The 18,943-nt window shown below is 41.8% G+C and overlaps 1 protein-coding gene across 5 annotated transcripts in view; it reads left to right on the plus strand.

Moving 5' to 3' along the window:
• Positions 1 to 18,943, plus strand: part of LOC148023003 (uncharacterized) — a 48,279-nt gene that overhangs the window by 6,410 nt on the left and 22,926 nt on the right. For all 5 annotated transcript variants that reach the window (XR_015693595.1, XM_087695976.1, XM_087695978.1 and 2 more), the window contains 2 exons: positions 10,904 to 10,976; positions 11,376 to 11,473. Coding sequence is in view for 4 of the 5 variants with exons in the window: in XM_087695976.1 (XP_087552102.1) it covers positions 10,904 to 10,976; positions 11,376 to 11,473 (171 nt within the window). In the remaining variant the exon portion in view is untranslated. The remainder of the gene's footprint in view (positions 1 to 10,903; positions 10,977 to 11,375; positions 11,474 to 18,943) is intronic.

An 18,943-nucleotide genomic window follows, 5' to 3' on the forward strand; every position in this document is an offset into this window, starting at 1 on the left:
TTGCTAGTATCAAAATCTGCAAGAAAATAGTCAAAAGATATCACCTAGCAGTAGAGAAGTATCAGAGGCTGAAAACGCAGAAAGCTTGGGGTAAACATAGTAGGCAATAGCAATATAGGAACCACTAGATGCTACCAGGGGGTCGTAGCCTGAAAACGCAAATGCTGGGATTGGTGACGTTAGTTGACGCTGCAGTAAATGCAGCAAATGCAAGGTGTTGGACTGAAAACGCATGCAGTAGTGGCTGCACACAGGTTGAGAATGATCAACAGTTAGGACCATCTCAAATGGAGCTTTGCCCATGGAACTATGCATTGTGTTGTTATAAGCAAACTCAACAAAGGGCAAATACTGCTCCCATTGTGTCTTGTGGTTTACGACAGCATCTTAAAAGATCTAACACCATGGAATTTGCTTCCACAACTCGGCCGTCCTGCATAAGAACAGCCCCAATGCTGTTACCATATGCATCATACTGAACTATGAATGACTTGCTTAGATTGGGCAACACAAGCACAGGATGTTTTGGGCTTTTTTTTCCTTTAGAATCTCCTTGATTTTCTGATTGTCCAGCTTGCTACCTATTGGGATAGTCCCTTGCAATGTTACCCTGCTGTTCACAAATAAAACATTTATTTGTAGCCATCAATTCCCTATGTTGTGCCAATGTTTTTGAGCCCTTTCTTTGTTGTTTTGGCCTCTTTTCAGGCCGATTTTCAAATCTGCCCCTTTCTTAGCCTTAAACAGCTTTTTATTCTGTTCATGGCAGGACAGGTTGGATAGTTGTAGCAGGTCAAACAATTTTGTCCAGTCAGCTGCATTTAATGCAATTGACTTGCCTTATTTGATGTATTTTTCTTTGGCTATTTATAGGCCCCAATTTCCACACTCTGATACAGTTTTGCTCTCAGTATTAAGGCTGCAGACCATGGAGACTACCCTCAATTTTAAGGTTGTAGACTGTGAGATCTTTGAGGTGGAGATATACGTAGACACTCTCTCTGCACCCGCCTATATATCTACATCCTTACACAACATTTTTCATTGCGGATTTTTTGTGTTTTACTCTCTTTCTCTTTCTCTCTCTTCTCTCTCTGTGTTGGTCATACGCTTTTGCACTGCTTCATTTTGACATGGTATTAGAGAATTGAAGGGTGGACCTATTTGAAGAGGAGATTTTAGTGCGACACAAGGCTACGTCTTCAGTGTTCAAGGATGAGCAGGAGGGCTGCACATCGGAACAAGGCTGAGGCGAGCGTGGGGGTGCGAGAAAGGAGCAGATTTGTTGAAGTTGCTGCTGATTTTTGCTGTTAGAGAAGGAAAAAGGCTGCGTTTTGAGCTTTTAAGTGTAAACTTTACCTTTTCATTGCCTTTGGCGGGTGAAGGAGTGCGACGAGCGATGAAGAGCCCTAGCAAGCTACTTTCACACAATCAAAGGGGGCTGTTTTTTGTGTTTTGTGCAAGCATTGTAGGTGAAGATGTCTTCTGAGGCGGAGATAGAATTTCGAGTGATCATGGACTAGAAGGTGCCCGTGTTACCGCCTCTTCCATCAGATCAAAAGCTCGATGGTAAGAACTACTGTATTTGGCAGGTTATGATTCTTGCCATTTTGGAGTCCTTGATTTGGTGGAGCTTGTTACAGAGGCTATTCATTGTCCTTCTTTGCGTGATGAGCCCAGACTCTCTTCCAGTGTAAGTTGGAATTGGTAAAGGCTCAGGCACATTGGGACAAACTCAATGTATAATCGTATGACGATCATGAAACGTGTTTCTTTGGAAGTGTAGGTACGGACCATGAGTATCAACAAGTCATCTTCTATGCAGGAACATATTAACAAGTTGAGGTAGCTTCAAATGCATGCACAAAATGCAAGGAAGGTGATCGCTTTTGAAGATATAGCGATAACTCTTCTTTCATAGCTACCGCCTTGCTTCAGTGGCATTTATTCCACCTTGATTGCTTCAGTGTGGTCTGAGACTCTTCGGTGGGAGGAGTTGGTACCTACGGTCTTAGACCAAGAGGAGCAATTGAAAGGGACCAATGCTTCTAAATCTGAGGCCTTGGTTGGTCCTTTTTCTCAGAAGAAGGTGAAGGATCAAAAGAAGGAAAAATCAAAGAAGGACAAGGAAAAGGAGTCCACTTGTCACATATGTGGCAAAACAGGTCACTAGAAGAAGAATTGCTCCGACAAGGAGAAGAAGGAGATGAAAGGGCTGCTGTAAATGCAGCCAAAATAGTCCCAAGATGGCTGTTACAAATTCTCCAAGAGAGTAAAATGGATGCTCCTATACCTCAATGCACGAGAAGGGCTGCTAGAAATGCAACAAATGATGCAGGGGGGGCACATTTGATTGATTTTAAGGAAGTAGATGATTGTGATGAGCATGTGTTTATGAGCTCACTATTGGATGATGATGAGCCTACTTCCTTGGACGAAGCTTAGCAAGATGTACATTGGATGCAGCCCATGCAGGATGAGTTAGACTCTATTGCCACTAACTCTACATGGGGTCTTGTGGATTTACCACTTGGCAAGAAGGCCGTTGGCACAAAATGGGTTTTAAACTCAAACGCAAGTCTGATGGTACTATTGACAGGTACAAAGCACAGTTGGTAGCAAAAGGCTATGCACAGAAGAAGAGCATAGATTATGAAGAAACTTTTGCTCCTACATCTCGTATGAGTACGGTGAGATGTGTGATTGTTATGGCTGCAAATTATGGCTGGAAAGTACATCAATTGGACATTAAGACATCATTCTTGAATGGGGATTTGCATGAGGATGTTTATGTGTCACAACCTCCAGGGTTTGTGGTTAAAGGGAAAGAGCACACGGTATGCAAGCTGCATAAAGCTCTTTATGATCTCAAATAGGCTCCTCGTGCATGGTACTCCAAAATTGATGCTTATTTGGTTAGCAAAGGATTCAAAAATTGTCGAATTGCTCCCACTCTATACATTAAGAATGAAGGGGGGGGGGGGAACTTGCTGATTATGTAGATGACATGCTGCTCACCGGACCTACAAAAGAAAAAATTGCAGATTTTAAGGTTGAATTGAAACATGCATTTGCTATGTTAGATATGGGCTGCCTACACTATTATTTGGAGATTCAATTCACCCAAAATCAGCATGGTATCATCATGTCACAATCACAATATGTGGATAAGTTGTTACATAGGTTTAGTATGCAAGATTGCAAACCTATGTGCACTCCTATGGAGCTAGGCTTAAAGCTGTCTATGCATGATGGTGAAGAGATGTCTGATGTTGCAATTTACAGCGAGACTGTTGACTGTCTTATTTATCTTTGCGACACACGCCTTGACATTCAGTATGTAGTATCTCAAGTGAGCAGGTATATGCATAGCCCATAGACTATACATTGGCAAGCTGTTGAGCGGATCTTTAGATATTTGCAGGGTACTCAGTCACATGCATTATTATTTCCTAGGGGGGAGACTTGCACTTACAGGCTTACAGTGATTCAGATTGGGTTGGTGATGCAGACTTTAGGCAGTCTACTAGTGGATATTGTTTCTTTCTAGGCCGTTCATGCATTTCATGACTAAGCAAAAAAACAGCCTACAATGGCTACCTCGTCTTGTGAGGCTGAGTATAGGGCAGCCTTCACGGCAATAGTGGAACGTGTATGGTTGCACAAATTGTTGGCTGATCTACATTTACCATTCTTTCTGATAGTCAGAGTGCTATTGCAGTAGCACGAAATCCTGTGTTTCATGCTCACACAAAACACATAGAGGTGCATTACCATTGTGTCAGAGAGAGATGCTATGCAGGAGAGATCAGCTTGATGTATGTACCCACAAAAAAAAATGTTGCAGACATTTTCACCAAGGCACTACCATGCGAGAAGTTTGAGGCTTTTCGAAAGTCCTTAAACTTGTTACCCTTTGTGATTGATCATCCTTGTACTTCATCACATTGGCATTGCAAGGGGGTATTAGAATTTGCCGATTCTATGGGCAGTGCCCAATGTAATTTGTGTGGTGTGGACACCTATTAAAGTGTCAATGTAAGGTGTGTACACCTAGTGTCTTAGAAACTTAAAGTAGTGACACTAGACTCTAGAGTAAAATAAACCTAACTCTAGTTAGTTGGTGGAAGGCTGGTTAGGTCAATCCTTGACCTAAACATAAGTTGTACTTTTACTCTATCTTTCATTCTAGCAAGTACACTCTACTCTTTTTGCTTGAGCTCACTCTCTTGCTGTCATTGTTTCTCCTCTCTCTCTCTCTCCATAGCTGATTGCCATTTTTCAACAAGTAGGCTCCTCATGCTTGGAATGAGAAGATTGACTTGTTCCTCCAAGAGAAATTAGGGTATCGGCATTCCAAGGCCGGAAAACCCCTAGCTTTATATTCATACCTTAGGTGGAGGTTGTGTGTTGTTTGTCCTTTATATGAACGTCTTGATTGTGACAGGTGGCTATTCTCAGATGGTTAAGCGGACGAAAGCAGCGGTTCATGAGAAGTTTGAGATGATGGATATGGGCAACCTTTATTTCTTCCTAGGTCATGAGATCTATCAGACTCTGAGGGGGATCTTTATTTCCCAACTGCTGTATGTACAATAACTTTTGACTACGTGTGAGATGGAGGGATACGATTCCTATGGACAGGAACTCTTAACTACGTGTGAGATGGAGGGATGTAAGTCTCTTATGATTCCTATGGACCCGAATTGGAAGGCTACAGCTCATTCCAATTCTCCTTTGGCAAATGCCACCCGTTATAGGCAAGTTGCTCAGAGGATTTTGCGGTTCCTACGGGGGACCCTTGATCTTGGGATCTATTATCTAGCAAGTACATGTGCTAAAGACTTGGTTCTTACAAGATGGAGTGATTCAGATTGGGCTGGCAATATGGATCATTGGAGGTCCACTTGAGGTTATTGCTTTACATTGGATACTGGTGCTGTTTCATGGAGCAATAAGAAGCAACCCACTGTTGCTCTATCTTCGATGGAGGCAGAGTATTGGGCGGCGTCTTCTACTACATGTGAGAGTGTGGCTTCACAAGCTCTTGGAGGAGCTTGGCTGCCTACAAAGAGGTCCTACTGTTCTTTAGTGTGACAATGAGAGTTGCATTGCCTTGGCCAAGAACCCTATGTTTCATACTCGGACGAAGCATATAGAGATCCAGTACCATTTCATTTGGCAAAACATTCTGGATGAGACTATTGCTTTGGTCTACTGCAAGACCAAGGACAATCTTGCCGACTTGTTTACGAAGGTGCTTCCTTAGGCTTTACTTTGATAGCACTCCAGATCCCTTAGCCTTTTGTCGTGTCTAGGATCTGAGAGGGGGTGTTAGAGCTTGGCATTCCCTAGACAGGCAAACAAGAGCTAACATTAGTAAGACACGTGGCAGGGCAGGTTGGACAGTTGCAGTAGGTCGGGACTGCAGCTAGTTGGACAGTTTTGTCCAGTCGGTCGCATTTAATGCAGCCGACTTGCTTTTTTTGATGTATTTTTCTTGGGCTATTTATAGGCCCCAGTTTCCACACTCTTGTACAATTGTGCTCTCAGTTTTCAGACTGAAGATTGTGGAGACTGCCCTCGGGGTTCTCAGAGTGCGAGATCTTCGAGGTGGAGACACACAGAGACATTCTCTTTGCACCTATGTAATATATTTGCATCCTTATACAGCATTCTTCATTGCAAATTTTCTTTGTTTTACTCTCTCTTTCTCTCTTTCTCTTCTCTATTTGTTCGCTCTTTGTCTTGGTCATGCGCTTCTGCACTGCTTCACTCTGACGCTCCCCACTCTCTAGAAAGCCCGAATCCTTCCCACGTAGCAAAGCATTGGCTGTAGCGGCAGTATAAGCTGAGACATGCTTGACACGGTGGACTTAATGCAAAAATCCCTAATTCCTTTGGGTAGTCCACAAATATATTTTTCCACTTGCTCATGAAGGGGTACGGGGAGATAAGAAGAAGTAATAGGCAGCAATTCATTCCAAAACTTCTTACTATATTGCTTCGAATTCTTGCATTCCTTAGCATCCAACTTATTCCAAGCGGTCATGATGTCCACCTCAAAAGTACTTGTTAATCAATTCGATGCAAACATTTGCTTGAATTGTACCCACGTTGACAGTGCTCTACGCATCAAAAGAGTGGACCACCACTGTAATGCATTCCCTTTCAAGAAAGTGATTGCCTTTCGAATCTTCGAGGACTTGGTGAAGTTCTCCCCTGAATAGGCTGCATCAAACTGCAGAATGAAAGTCAAAGCTTTCAACCTATCTTGTGCACTACTGAAGGACTGAAACTTCATTGCTTTTCCACCGTCATCATAGTCTCTTGCTGCCTCTTTGGGTGTCACGTTGTCATACATTGGCTGGTACAAAAAGGGCGTATTTGCTGAATTTACATCAAAACCAATGCGAAACGGAGCATTTGCATAACCGACATTCATTCCTTGAGCCCCATAAGCATTCGCAAGTGCAGATGCAATACCAAACATGCTACTTTGTGCCCCAAGCATCAAATCAATGCTGCCATTCATAGGGTTTTGCATATTTTCAGCCATACTCGAATACATTGGGCCTTGCACACCATGCATTGGTTGCTGCCTTCCATAGGGATTTGTGCCATACATTTCCATATGCGGTCCTTGTCCAACCATAGCATGAAAAATTGTGCTTCTACCAAAATATCATGGCTGCCCTATCATAGCATGCATGCCCGGCTGTCCAAAATCCATTGCATTGGCACTTCTGTGATAGCCTTGCATTTGCATTCCTTGCCTCGTAGGTACTAACTGTTTTGTTTCATTCGCATCTGTGGGAGTTTCAAACGAAGGAGCATTATCTTTGATGCACCTTGCTATCCCAAAGGTGTGGAAGACGTTTTCTTTTTCTTGCCTTTGTTGTCCTTCGTAACATTCAAAAATCGGGTAAATTGAGGATCCTTTGCCAATTCAGCAAAGAGATTTGTTGTTGTCCTCATCAGAGTCTTGAACTAGTCATCAAATTCCTTTTCACTTTTCCGGTCATTAGCCTTCTTATACCTTGAAGGCTGTGCATCTTGCCCAACAACAACATTTTCAGCTTGTTGTCCATGGTCTGAGCCTTGTCCAAGGTCAAGCATTGCATTTTTTTCATTTTCATGCGAACGTTCGTACTGAGAGGCATCATTACTACTTGAGTCCATCTCAGTGTATGAAGACATATTTTTGTAATTTCTTAGCTAAAAGTAAGAATCAGCACTAGCACAAAGCTTTGGCTTGCAATCAAGTGCCTCGAGCCCACCAAATCAAGGGATTGAGTGGTACCCCGGCAATGAAACCATGAAACCATAAAACTAGCCTTCCTTTCATGGAGAGGTGGTAATTCTCTGATTACAATCTAGTTACAGTAGCAACGTTTATTACAAAACTGAGAAATGCAAATTAACTTACAATCTTGGACAATGGACACCCTATTGGCTCCAAAACTGACGCCCCTATTGGTATTTCCTTAACTTAATTGAAGAACTTAATGTACAATGGAATTTCTCAATCCCTTTTAGTATTTCAACTGCCCTTGTTATCCAAAATGACCAATAAGCTTCAATCTGATTTGCCCTTTGATTTAGGTAGTCAATTGTTCTTTATTTGCTTTTGATGGAGATGGAAAATGCCCCAAATTCATTGATTTGCTGGTCCCTCCACTCCAATTTAATCGAAAACAGCTTTAGCCCTATTGAATCCAAGTCTTGGAGCTTCCAATTTTTGGCACGCTTTCCAAAGTTGTTGCTGAAACCTAATTTCTGATGCAGATTAGGGTTTACAGTAGAGAAATCTAGAATTTCTCAGCCTCTGGTAATCTCAATGCTGTAATCTTCGGAGCAAGGCTGGTAGATTAGAGAGAATGCTGAGGAGAGAGAAAATTCAAAATTTCTTCATGAAGAATTGAAGCAAAGTGAAGAGGAATTTGATGACTAGTTCAAGACTTTGATAAGGACAACAACAAATCTCTTTGCTGAATTGGCAAAGGATCCTCAATTTACCCAATTTTTGAATGTTACGAAGAAGGACAACAAAGGCAAGAAAAAGAAGATATCTTCTACATCTTTGGGATTGCAAGGTGCATCAAAGATGATGCCAAACCCTTCATTTGACACTCCCATAGATGCTAATGAAACAAAACAGTTGGTACCTATGAGGCAAGGAATGCAAATGCAAGGCTATTACACAAGTGCCAATCCAATGGATTTTGGACAGTCGGGCATGCACGCTATGATGGCGCAACTAAGATATTTTGGTGGAAGCACAATTTTTCATGCTATGGTTGGACAAGGACCGCATATGGAAATGTATGGCACAAATCCCTATGGAAGGTAACAACCAATGCATGGTGTGCAAGGCCCAATGTATTCGAGTATGACTGGAAATATGCAAAACCCTATGAATGGCAGCATTGGTTTGATGCTTGGGGCACAAAGTAGCATGTTTGGTATTGCATCTGCACTTGCGAATGCTTATGGGGCTCAAGGAATGAATGTTGGTTATGCAAGTGCTCCGTTTCGCATTGGTTTTGATGTAAATATAGCAAATACACCCTTTTTGTAGCAGCCAATGTATGACAACGTGACACCCAAAGGGGCAGCAAGAGACTATGATGACGGTGGAAAAGCAATGAAGTTTCAGTCCTTCAGTAGTGCACAAGATAGGTTGAAAGCTTTGACTTTCATTTTGCAGTTTGATGCAGCCTATTCAGGGGAAAACTTCACCAAGTCCTCGAAGATTCAAAAGGCAATCACTTTCTTGAAAGGGAATGCATTACAGTGGTGGTCCACTCTTTTGATGCGTAGAGCACTGTCAACGTGGGTACAATACAAGCAAATGTTTGCATCAAATTGATTAACAAGTACTTTTGAGGTGGACATCATGACAGCTTGGAATAAGTTGGATGGTAAGGAATGTAAGAATTCGAAGCAATATAATAAGAAGTTTTGGAATGGATTGCTGCCTATTACTTCTTCTTATCTCCCCGTACCCCTTCATGAGTAAGTGGAAAAATATATTTATGGACTACCCAAAGGAATCATGGACTTTTGCATTAAATCCAGTGTCTAGCATGTCTCAGCTCATAGAGACTATTGCTATAGTTGATGCTTTGCTACGTGGGAAGGATTTAGGCTTCTTAGAGAGTGGAGAGAAGCCAAATAAAAAGTTGTTTAAGGTTGAGAAAAGGGGCAGATTTGAAAATGAGCCTGAAAAGGGGCCGAAACAGCAAAGAAGGGCTCGAAAACATTGGCATGACGTAGGGAATTGATGGCTGTAAATAAATGTTTTATTTGTGAACAAGAGGGTCACATTGCAAGGGATTGTTCCAATAGGCAGCAAGTTGGAAAATCAGAAAATCATGGAGATTCTAAAGGAAAAAAGCCTAAAACATCAGTGGGGTTGGTGCCTGATGTTGTTAGTGATCAACCCAATGATGATGCTATTGAGTTTCGCAGAGCATGGGGCAAAATTAGAGATCAACATGCATTGATTTTCTTTGATAATGGTGCACGAGTCAACTTTATCTCTGTTGACATGGCAATTTGTTTAGGCGTTAGAGAGGGTGAGATGGGACCCATAGGGGAAGTTGGAATGGCATGTAAAGGCCATGCAGAGTCGCATGAGATCTGTAGCTTCTTGGGTTTATGTTTTTACTATAGGAAGTATGTATGCGGGTTTGCTGAAATTGCATCTCCATTACATGCATTCAGAAAAAGGATGCGCCATTTAGATGGACAACAATGGAAATTTCAGCATTTGAAAAGTTGAAGGAAAAGATGACTTTAGATCCTGTGCTTGTGTTGCCCGATCTAAGGAAGTCATTTGTAGTTCAATGTGTGATGCATGTGATAACAACATTGGGGCTATTCTTATGCAGGTTGGATCAAGTTGTGACTTATGAGAGCTGAATTTTCCATGGTGCAGAAAATAATTTGCAGGTCTATGAGAAAGAGCTCTTATGTAGGACGGACCAAGTTGTGGCTTATGAGAGCCAAATTTTCCATGGTGCAGAAAAGAATTTGCAAGTCTATGAGAAAGAGCTCTTGGCTATAATTCATGCACTGTCTACATGGAAACATTATTTGTTGGGAGCTTATTTTATAGTGTAGACAGACCATCAATCTTTGAGGCGCTTTCTGATGTTGACAAAGTTGTTAGAGAAGCATATGAGATGGGCAAATTTTCTCTCTTTTTCACTTTTAGATTGTACATATTGATGGTAAAAAGAATGTTGTGGTTGATGCATTGTTACGTAAGCCACAAATTTCAGCCGTTAGCATAGTTTATCACATTGAGTTGGATTCTATGAAAGAGCATTAGGTTGCTGATTTGAACTTTGCTAACGTTTATGATCAACTTTGCAATGGCCAAAGGCATGAACACTTTGCCTCTGATGTCTTTTTCCGTATTTGGGGGTGGTTCCCTTCTTGTTTTCATGGCTGTTTGAACTGTATAGATGATCTTCTAATCTTGTGGCTGATCGATTAGAGCTTTCCTGCTTGTCTTGATTTCAAGTCCCTTTCAGTAAGATCAGGGCCACAGTTTACAGCAGTACAGCCCTCCATTTTGGCCTTGTCCTCTTCAACTCTTATGACTTGTCCTACACAGCGCAGTCACCCCAATGGTGTTCTAGTCTTCTCCTGTTTGTATCCTGTAATGCTTTCAGCTTTGGTATTTCTGGGATTAATAGGGGATATTTTGATGCATATCATTTACAATTCATATAGTGGTGTTTTGATCACGTTTAAGAATATTTTCTGCATGTTTCCAGTTTCATGCGTACGTTCTTCAATTAATTTTACTGCCATTTTCATGTTTAGTCAAACTGCTTTCTCAAATAATAACAGGTCTTTTCTGAACAATAGTTTTCCATGCACCTAACAGAAACAAGCAGTTAGCCGTTTGATGTATGTTGCAAAGACTGTAAACAAAGAGACGAGTAAACAACACCTGTCAAGTATGGATTTGGCCAGTCACTTGTTCTTTTGATGTGTAAAAAACAGGGTTCTTATGCCTGATGTGATTTGTTTAAGTAATCAAGTGAGAGCTTCTTCACGTGAGAATAAAGAGTGGATGGTTTGTATAATTTTGATGCAACAAATTGTTTACCTTCTTGAGTGTGGAAAGTGAGGGTACTGCATAGGAATTAATCAGGTAATGGTGTGTACATAAAAATTGAAAAATTGCACTAACATGACTTACTGGATTGTCCAATAGAATGTGTAAGGTGAAAAAGTTATGTAGTCAGTTGTATAAGATCCTAACGCATACTGAAGTTATTTTCACTTTGTTGCTGGTAGAGGTCATCAAGTTGCATTAATCTAGTCTTATAAGTCTCACCTTGAACTGTTCTCAGGCTATCACACAGAGATCATTCAGAAGGTGGTGGGAAAAATCAACAAGGTTACAGGATTTCTGCTTATCTACCCTACTTGCTGTCTCCATGTTCTCGAGGTAAAAATATACGATATTGCTTAACTGTTTTGAACAAGCTCTTCACAGTTAAATACTTACGTGTCTTGCTTGAATGTTGGATTGCTTCATTGCTTTGATAACAGGCTTTAAGCAAGTACCCTTTCTTCTTGCTTCACATTAAGAATCACAAATATTTATCATCCCTTTGCATTAATGTGGGCCAGTTAGTCTCGTCACTAACCCATAATACTTCACAGTAGCTCATGCCCAATACTTTTGATTTGTGCTTTGCCCTTCATATTTGTGTGCATATTTCTTCTCATGATTTTGACAAAATATTTGCATGTCAAACCTTGTGCTTTCCAGATCCACATAGTGTCAATCCCACTTACACAAGAAAACTATCACCTAACAAAATCAAATACCCTACTAGCAAGATCCCCTCCATTGTAACCAGTCTATTTCCCACAAAGTTGACCAACCCAGCTTATGCAAGCTATAAGTATGCCATTGTAAAAAAAATTAGGTCAAGCTACATATATCCTCAACTACTTCTTAGTGCTACCACAGCTGAGTTCATCTCAATGCTTGTGTTCCACGCATACAACAGTATGTACATGCCTAGCAGTACTAGAGCATCATAGTGTGAAGGAGTTCCAGATATAAGAAACTGAGTTTATGGAATGGACCCAAAAAAAGAGAGAGTTTAACAGCAATAGAAGCAAGTAGGCCTTGTGTTGAATAAAGAGATAAGGCATCCAACAATGTGGTTGTGATAGGAAGCATCAATGGTTCACTACCATCTAGCTCCATAGGGCCATTGTATAAGAAGGCCCTTAGCATTTTGCACAAATTGAATGCCCAAGTATGATAGCAACAACTCCATATCTGACATCTCAAATGTGGATCTCAAGTTCACTGAGCTCTTCGTCAGCTCTAGCTTTGTTAGGTTCAGCTCCTCCCAGCGAGCCAGCAGGCTCACCACCCTGCTGCTGCCCCTGACCAGCAGCCCAGTAGCTGTCGCCTGCAGCACCACCATCCAGTCACCATCGTCTAGCTACGCTGCCCCTAGTCCAGTCGCCACTGCCTCCTAGCTCCACGTGTGCAGCCTGTAGTGCTGCCTGCACCTGCACCCCTGTCTGTTACTAGGGCAGCCAGCTCTGCCCTGAAGTGCCTCCTCCAGCTCTAGAAAGTGCTTTTGGGCACACATTGCAGAAATTTCTTGGAATTCGGGTCAGAAAATTTGAGGCTTTTGCATATTTGGCAAACGTTGGTACATATACTAAAGATTCAGTCTGAAATTGATTGAAATTTTGCATATTAGGCAGCTAAATTTTGGGGCTTTTTCATTTTACATGCTGCTGAGCATTGTTCATGCATTGGACAGCATGCTATTTGCTGAAATCTGTGGAAATTTCAGCACATTGGATAGTAGTGATCAAGTGTGATGCATTTATTGTTAATTACAGCTTGGTGTTTGCTGTAATTTCTGAACATTTACAGATTTCCAGGTTATTCTAGCTTTGGTTCTTGCTCTCATGCCTTTTGGAAGAGTGACATTTATCATCGCCAATCAAGCACAGAGTGATGTATTCACTTATGTGTCTAAGGAGGATAGATCAGACGGCAATAACTATTCTCTGTGGTCCTTCATGATGAATGATGTGTTCATTGCTAAAAATCTTTGGGAGTATGTTAGTGGTGAAAAAGTTTGTTGTGGAATTGTGGCTCTTGCAACTCCTCCCTAAGGAGGACATGGTCAGTGGCCAGCTCTAGCTCAGCCACGCCCCCAAAGAACAGTTGCACAGAAGGGTTGGGACACTCGGGATGCCCAAGCATTGTCACTTATTGCATTGGTAATTTAGCGGTCCATAATCCCACATATATGATCTGCTATCTCTTCAAGAGCAGCATGGCTTACACTTGAGCAAATGTTTGTTGGAAAAAATGAGACACACATTTCTTTCTTGAAAAAGGAGCTTAAAAATGTAAAGATGGATGAAGGTGATGCTATGCAGGATCATCTTAACAAAATTTAGGACTTGCATGAGCAATTGATTAATGTAGATGAGTATTATTCTGATGCATAGATGATCTCTACTACTTTGAATTCTTTGCCACCTTCTTATTTGGCCTTTCACACAGCATTGAATCTCACAATGAGAATTTCTCCGTAGCCACTTACCTTTCTTCAATTGGTTAGTTTGCTACTGGAAGAAGAGCAAACAAGGAAGAATATTGGGGTGGATGTTGTAGCATCTGAACAAGCTTTTATGGTGAGACAGAAGGGCAAGGGAAGGGGGGCATGCAAGCCAAAAAGACAAGTGCCATTATTATAAAAGTCCAGATCACTACATCATAGAATGCAAGAAACACATTGCCAAGGAAAAAAAAAAGTTTGGGATGTCTGTTTTTGATGCATCTTGTATTGTTACTACTACAAAGTCTGCATTGTTTGTTGTTGACTATGACTACTGTTTTTACATTTGTAGTTATGATTCTTCTTGGGCAGATAGAGCATTCAACTCTACAAAGAATGCTAACACTTAGCTCTTTGATAGTGGTGCTTCTAAGCACATTACATCCCGCATGGATTTATTTACCTCTGTTGTTGCAGCTCTTGTTGACAAATATGTGCAATGTGCCAACAATGTATCTTATCTTGTTAGAGGTGTTAGAGAGATTGTCTTGAAAGCCATTGACAACTTTACTCTCTGTTTGTAGGATACATTATATGTGCCAAAGATAAAGAAGAATTTATTGTCCATTTCTTCTTTAGTGAAGTGCGGAATGCAAGTCATGTTTGATGATGACAAATACATGGTTAGGGATAAGAAATTCTTGACTTTGGTATTGACTAGCACATTATATCATGGACTCTATGAGTTAGATATCCATTCGATTGATCAGTTGATCTATTTGGCATCTATCATTATCATAGTTGTCAAGTATGAAAGGTACGATATGATATGGTATGATAAAATCCAGAACTAAATGGTACCTTATGATTTTTTAAGGTACGGTACAATATTAGTACAAAAAAAGATTTAACATGATTTTTTAGAAAACCATAAATCATTAACATATAGAATACATGTTTAAAGTGAAAATAGCCATTTCATTACAAAATAAGATGAATACATGAGGGTGATCATCATGGTCGCATGGGCTGCACAAAACATGCGATACAACTACAATCTAGTGTATCATAGTAGCGTCATGCATGCGGATACAACAATAGATCATAGTAGATACAAAAAAGAGAGAGACCTATGAATCTATGATGAGGCATCACTATCATCATCATCATCATCATCATTATCAGAATCATCTGAGTGCTCATCAAGAGAGTTTGAAGATGACTCCTCAGCATTGAATGATGAGACACACTCATACTCATCCTTATTGATGAGGTTACCATCATTATCAAATAATGGCTCCCTAGGTGGCGGCAGTGTAGGCAAGGGGGGGCGGATGTTATCACGAGGCACAGGATGTGAGCTACTAGAGCCCTGCCTTACATGTCTGTAAGCCACTCGAACTACCTCTTTTTGATGTTTGAGGGCGTCAAATGACCATGCCCTTGCTACCACCTACCCAAACTCCTCGCCCACGAGTACCTTGATTGTGAGTGTCATGAGTATGTGCTTCTATAAGCTCTCTATAGAGCTCTGCAAAAATCATCTCCTCCTCCTCGTCCACCTCCTAATGTACACTCGGAAGAGTGTTGCCCGTCAACTTGAATGTATCAATATTCATCTACTCAATTCACATAAGATTGTAAATACTAAAGTCTAAATTGTAAAGTATAAACTTCAAAGTTCAAAGTTTAAATTAATAAATGTTAAATGTTATGGTTAAGTGTTTAAACTTTACTTGCTTTGAACTATCCATGCTCATCATAGCCCTCATCATGCGTAAGTTAGTGCGGCAATAGACTAGGTACTCTAACTGTCGTGTGCTAAGCCGATTGCGAATCTTTGTGTGAATGAGAGAATTGGCACTCTAGTTTCTCTCAAATGCACCCAAAAAGCAATCTTGGGTAAGGATCCTTATGGCTAAGGGATGAAGGGTCTCCAATGCGTATCCAAAGTTTTGCTACCAAAATAAAGGCTTCACAAGTGACTCTCTACTCCAACAAGTGGGAGAAGCAAAAGCCACATATCCTCTTTGATCTATATAGCATCCTAGCTCCTCCAGCACTACATTGTGATCATCCACAGGGACCACACGAGTCAAATAAGCAAGCTGGTCCGAACGGAACTCTCTATCATCCATGACCGCCGGTGACTTGTAGGCCGGATGTACCAATACGGCAAAACCATGGATGGGCTTATGTATCCATGCCTATCTCCTCTCTGCTATCTCTAAGACATGTGCACGTTGTGTCTTTGTGATCATTGTACAAGCACGTGCCTCCACCAATGCCACTCTAAAAAAGTGAACGAGACGGCCCATGGTGGACCCCTCGCAATCAGTCATACAACACCCATAAAAGGGAGTTAGGACAATGACAATGACACTGACTTTTTACCAAAATTGCTCATTAAGGCACGAGTGTTGCATGGCTTTGGCCTTCTCTGTCTCATGCTCATCCCACTCATTCCATAGAGTGGACACCACTGTTTGGTTCAAGGTGGACTACACCTCATAAAGGTGCTCCAACAATAACCACATGTAAGCAAAACGAGTTAAAGAAGGCATAGTTGTTTCCGTACGATGTATGGTACTGTTCGTACTGTACAATCCGTACCGTACGGATTCATATGCTAAAACTAGCCCTTTCTGGCCACCTCGCCTATACGTTCCATGTTCCCTATAGCCCTGCCTTTACTCCCACGCATTCTGCCTTCCTACGTGGTACTTTTTGTGGGGGAGGGGGGAGCCTTGGATACCTCATTCCACCCCCTTTTCCAGCCATGCACTCCCCCCCAACCCTCCTTGGTTTCCATCCTGTTGATAGTCCTCTCTTTGACCGTTGAGCCCTCTTTGACTGTTTGAACTTTGACCCTTCTCTCATTTACAAAAGGTGCTCTTCTCCTCCATGCTTCCATAGCAATTCAGCAAGCATTTACCCTTCTCATCTTCCTCTCTTAGATCTTGAATGGACTTGTGATTTGTCATTCTTATCTCCCATCCCCTCTTTCCTGCACCCTATCAAAGCATTTGCCATTCTCAAATCTCATCTCCCATTCCCTCTATCCTACACCCTATCTAAGCATTTTCCATTTTCATCTTCCATCCCCTCTCTCTCACTCTTGCTCTTTTAACTTTATCCCAATTCTCGGGCCTCTCGAGTCTCCCTCCCTTTCAACTTTCAAGACTCAAGGTTCAAGAATGGAGACTCAAGAATCTTACTCTCCCTCTCTCTCTCTCTCTTACTCTCACTCGGGCCTCTTTATTCGTCATCAGCACCATGACTCGTGAGAAGCACGAGGCCTTCAATTTGCACACGATCCATGTGGAGAGGGGCACAAAGAAGTAACTCCCACCATATTGGACATGCAAGTATTGTGGGAAGCGCTATACAAGTGGTGCAACTTGGCTTTTCCAATATCTTTCCAAGATGGGGGGCAAGTTGCTCCATGCAAAGAGATCCCTTAAAACATCGTGGAGAAAATTCTCACCAATATGAGTGGGGGATCCACAAGAGGAGGAGGAAGTGGCTTATCGGCACCAACTCCTATACCCACTAACGAGGAAGCATAGAATGTGGGCATATCTTCAACTAATGCGGAAGAGACCTCTACCATTGGTGGTGGGGGCTCCACATCCGTATCCGGCTCTAGTAAAAGACAAAGAGTGGAGATTCATGCTGTGCCGGAGAGACAATCCTCTCTCTCTCTCAAGCTCCCGGTCATGTGCGTGGATCGGTTGCCTTTCTTAGAGAAACGACGGCTTGCGGACATTAAAATTGCATGCGCGATGATTGAGTGCAATCTTGCATTCAATGTCCTAAAGCAAGAGCAATGGAAGAAGATGGTAAAAGTTATTGCCAATGTGGGTTCATGTGAAGGATGGATTGGTGTCACATACAACGACATGAGGACGAAAAAGATTGATGAAGAGAAGGAGAGGATTGATAGAGCCCTTGATCCTATTCGGGCCACATGGATAAAATATGGTTGCTCCATTCTCACCGACGGATGAAGTGATTGTAAGAAACGGGGCATCATCAACATACTCGTCTCATGTCCACTCGGCACTTACTTTTTGTGGGCCGTAGATACCGGCAAGAGAGGGAGGAAAACGACGGATACATTTATCGACCGCCACATTTGACAAGCTATCATTGAGGTATACATTGCCTTTTAAATTTGTTTTACTTTCTTTCATTATGATAATTGATTTATGCATAACTATCTATCTTCCTATTCTAATTTCTCTCTAAAATCTATCTCAATTCTCTCTTTCCCCTCGGGCCCCAAGGCTCCCAATCTCCATCTCTCTTCATTGTTGAATCTTGAAAGTTGAAACTTGAAATGCCCAACTCTCTCTTTCTCTCTCTAACCTCCAAGTATTGTTAGTATACTTGTAATTTGTAAATTGTGGTTGTAGGTGGGCAGCTTGAATGCGATGCAAGTTGTTACCGACAATGCATCGAATTATCGACATATGGGCCATTTGCTTGAGGCCGAGTTTTCTACAATTGTGTGGACTTCATGTGCAATTCATTGTTTGGACTTGCTCATGGAGGACAATGGGAAGTTCAAGTGGGTAAAGAGGGTGGTCCACACAGCTACATCAATTGTTACCTTCTTCACGGTAAAGGTAAAGGTGCTTGCGATGTATCGTGAGCATAGCACACTGGAGAAGCCTTCTTCAACTCGCTTTGCTTACATGTGGTTATTGTTGGAGCGCCTTTATGAGGTGTGGTCCGCCACCTTGCGCTAGACAGTGGTGTCTACTCTATGGAATGAGTGGGATGAGTATGAGATAAAGGAGGCCAAAGCCATGTAGTGTTTGTGCCTTAATGAGCAGTTTTGGTAAAAAGTCCGTACCGTTGTCATTGTCATGACTCCCTTTTATAGGGTGTTACATATGAGTGATTGCGAGGGGTCCACCATGGGCCTTCTCGTTCACTTCTTTAGAGCAGTATTGGTGGAGGCATGTGCTTGTACAATGATCACAGAGACATAGCGTGCACATGTCTTAGAGACAGCAAAGAGGAAATGGGCATGGATACATAAGCCCATCCAGCTTTTGCCGCCGTGACATTAATGTGACATTAAAAGTGATATTTAATGTAACATTAAGGTCACAAATATTGAATGTGACATTAAAGTGACATTTAATGTAACATTAAGGTAAATCTAGGGGAACACGCACGAGGATGACCTTCCGGGCTCTTGGGCGCCCGAACGGAGTTAAGGGGAGCCTAGAGAGTGAGAGAGTCCAAGAATAGTAGGACTCACCAAAAGTGGACAGCTGGCAGAGGAAACGGGGAGAGAGGTGCCAGCACTTATCTAGGCGTGGTTGGGAGGAGAAACGGATCACTCGTGCTCACGG

Source organism: Lygodium microphyllum, chromosome 16 (assembly GCF_053477565.2).
Source record: "Lygodium microphyllum isolate KBCC chromosome 16, Lygodium_microphyllum_v1.1.10, whole genome shotgun sequence".
Classification (NCBI taxonomy): Eukaryota; Viridiplantae; Streptophyta; class Polypodiopsida; order Schizaeales; family Lygodiaceae; genus Lygodium; species Lygodium microphyllum.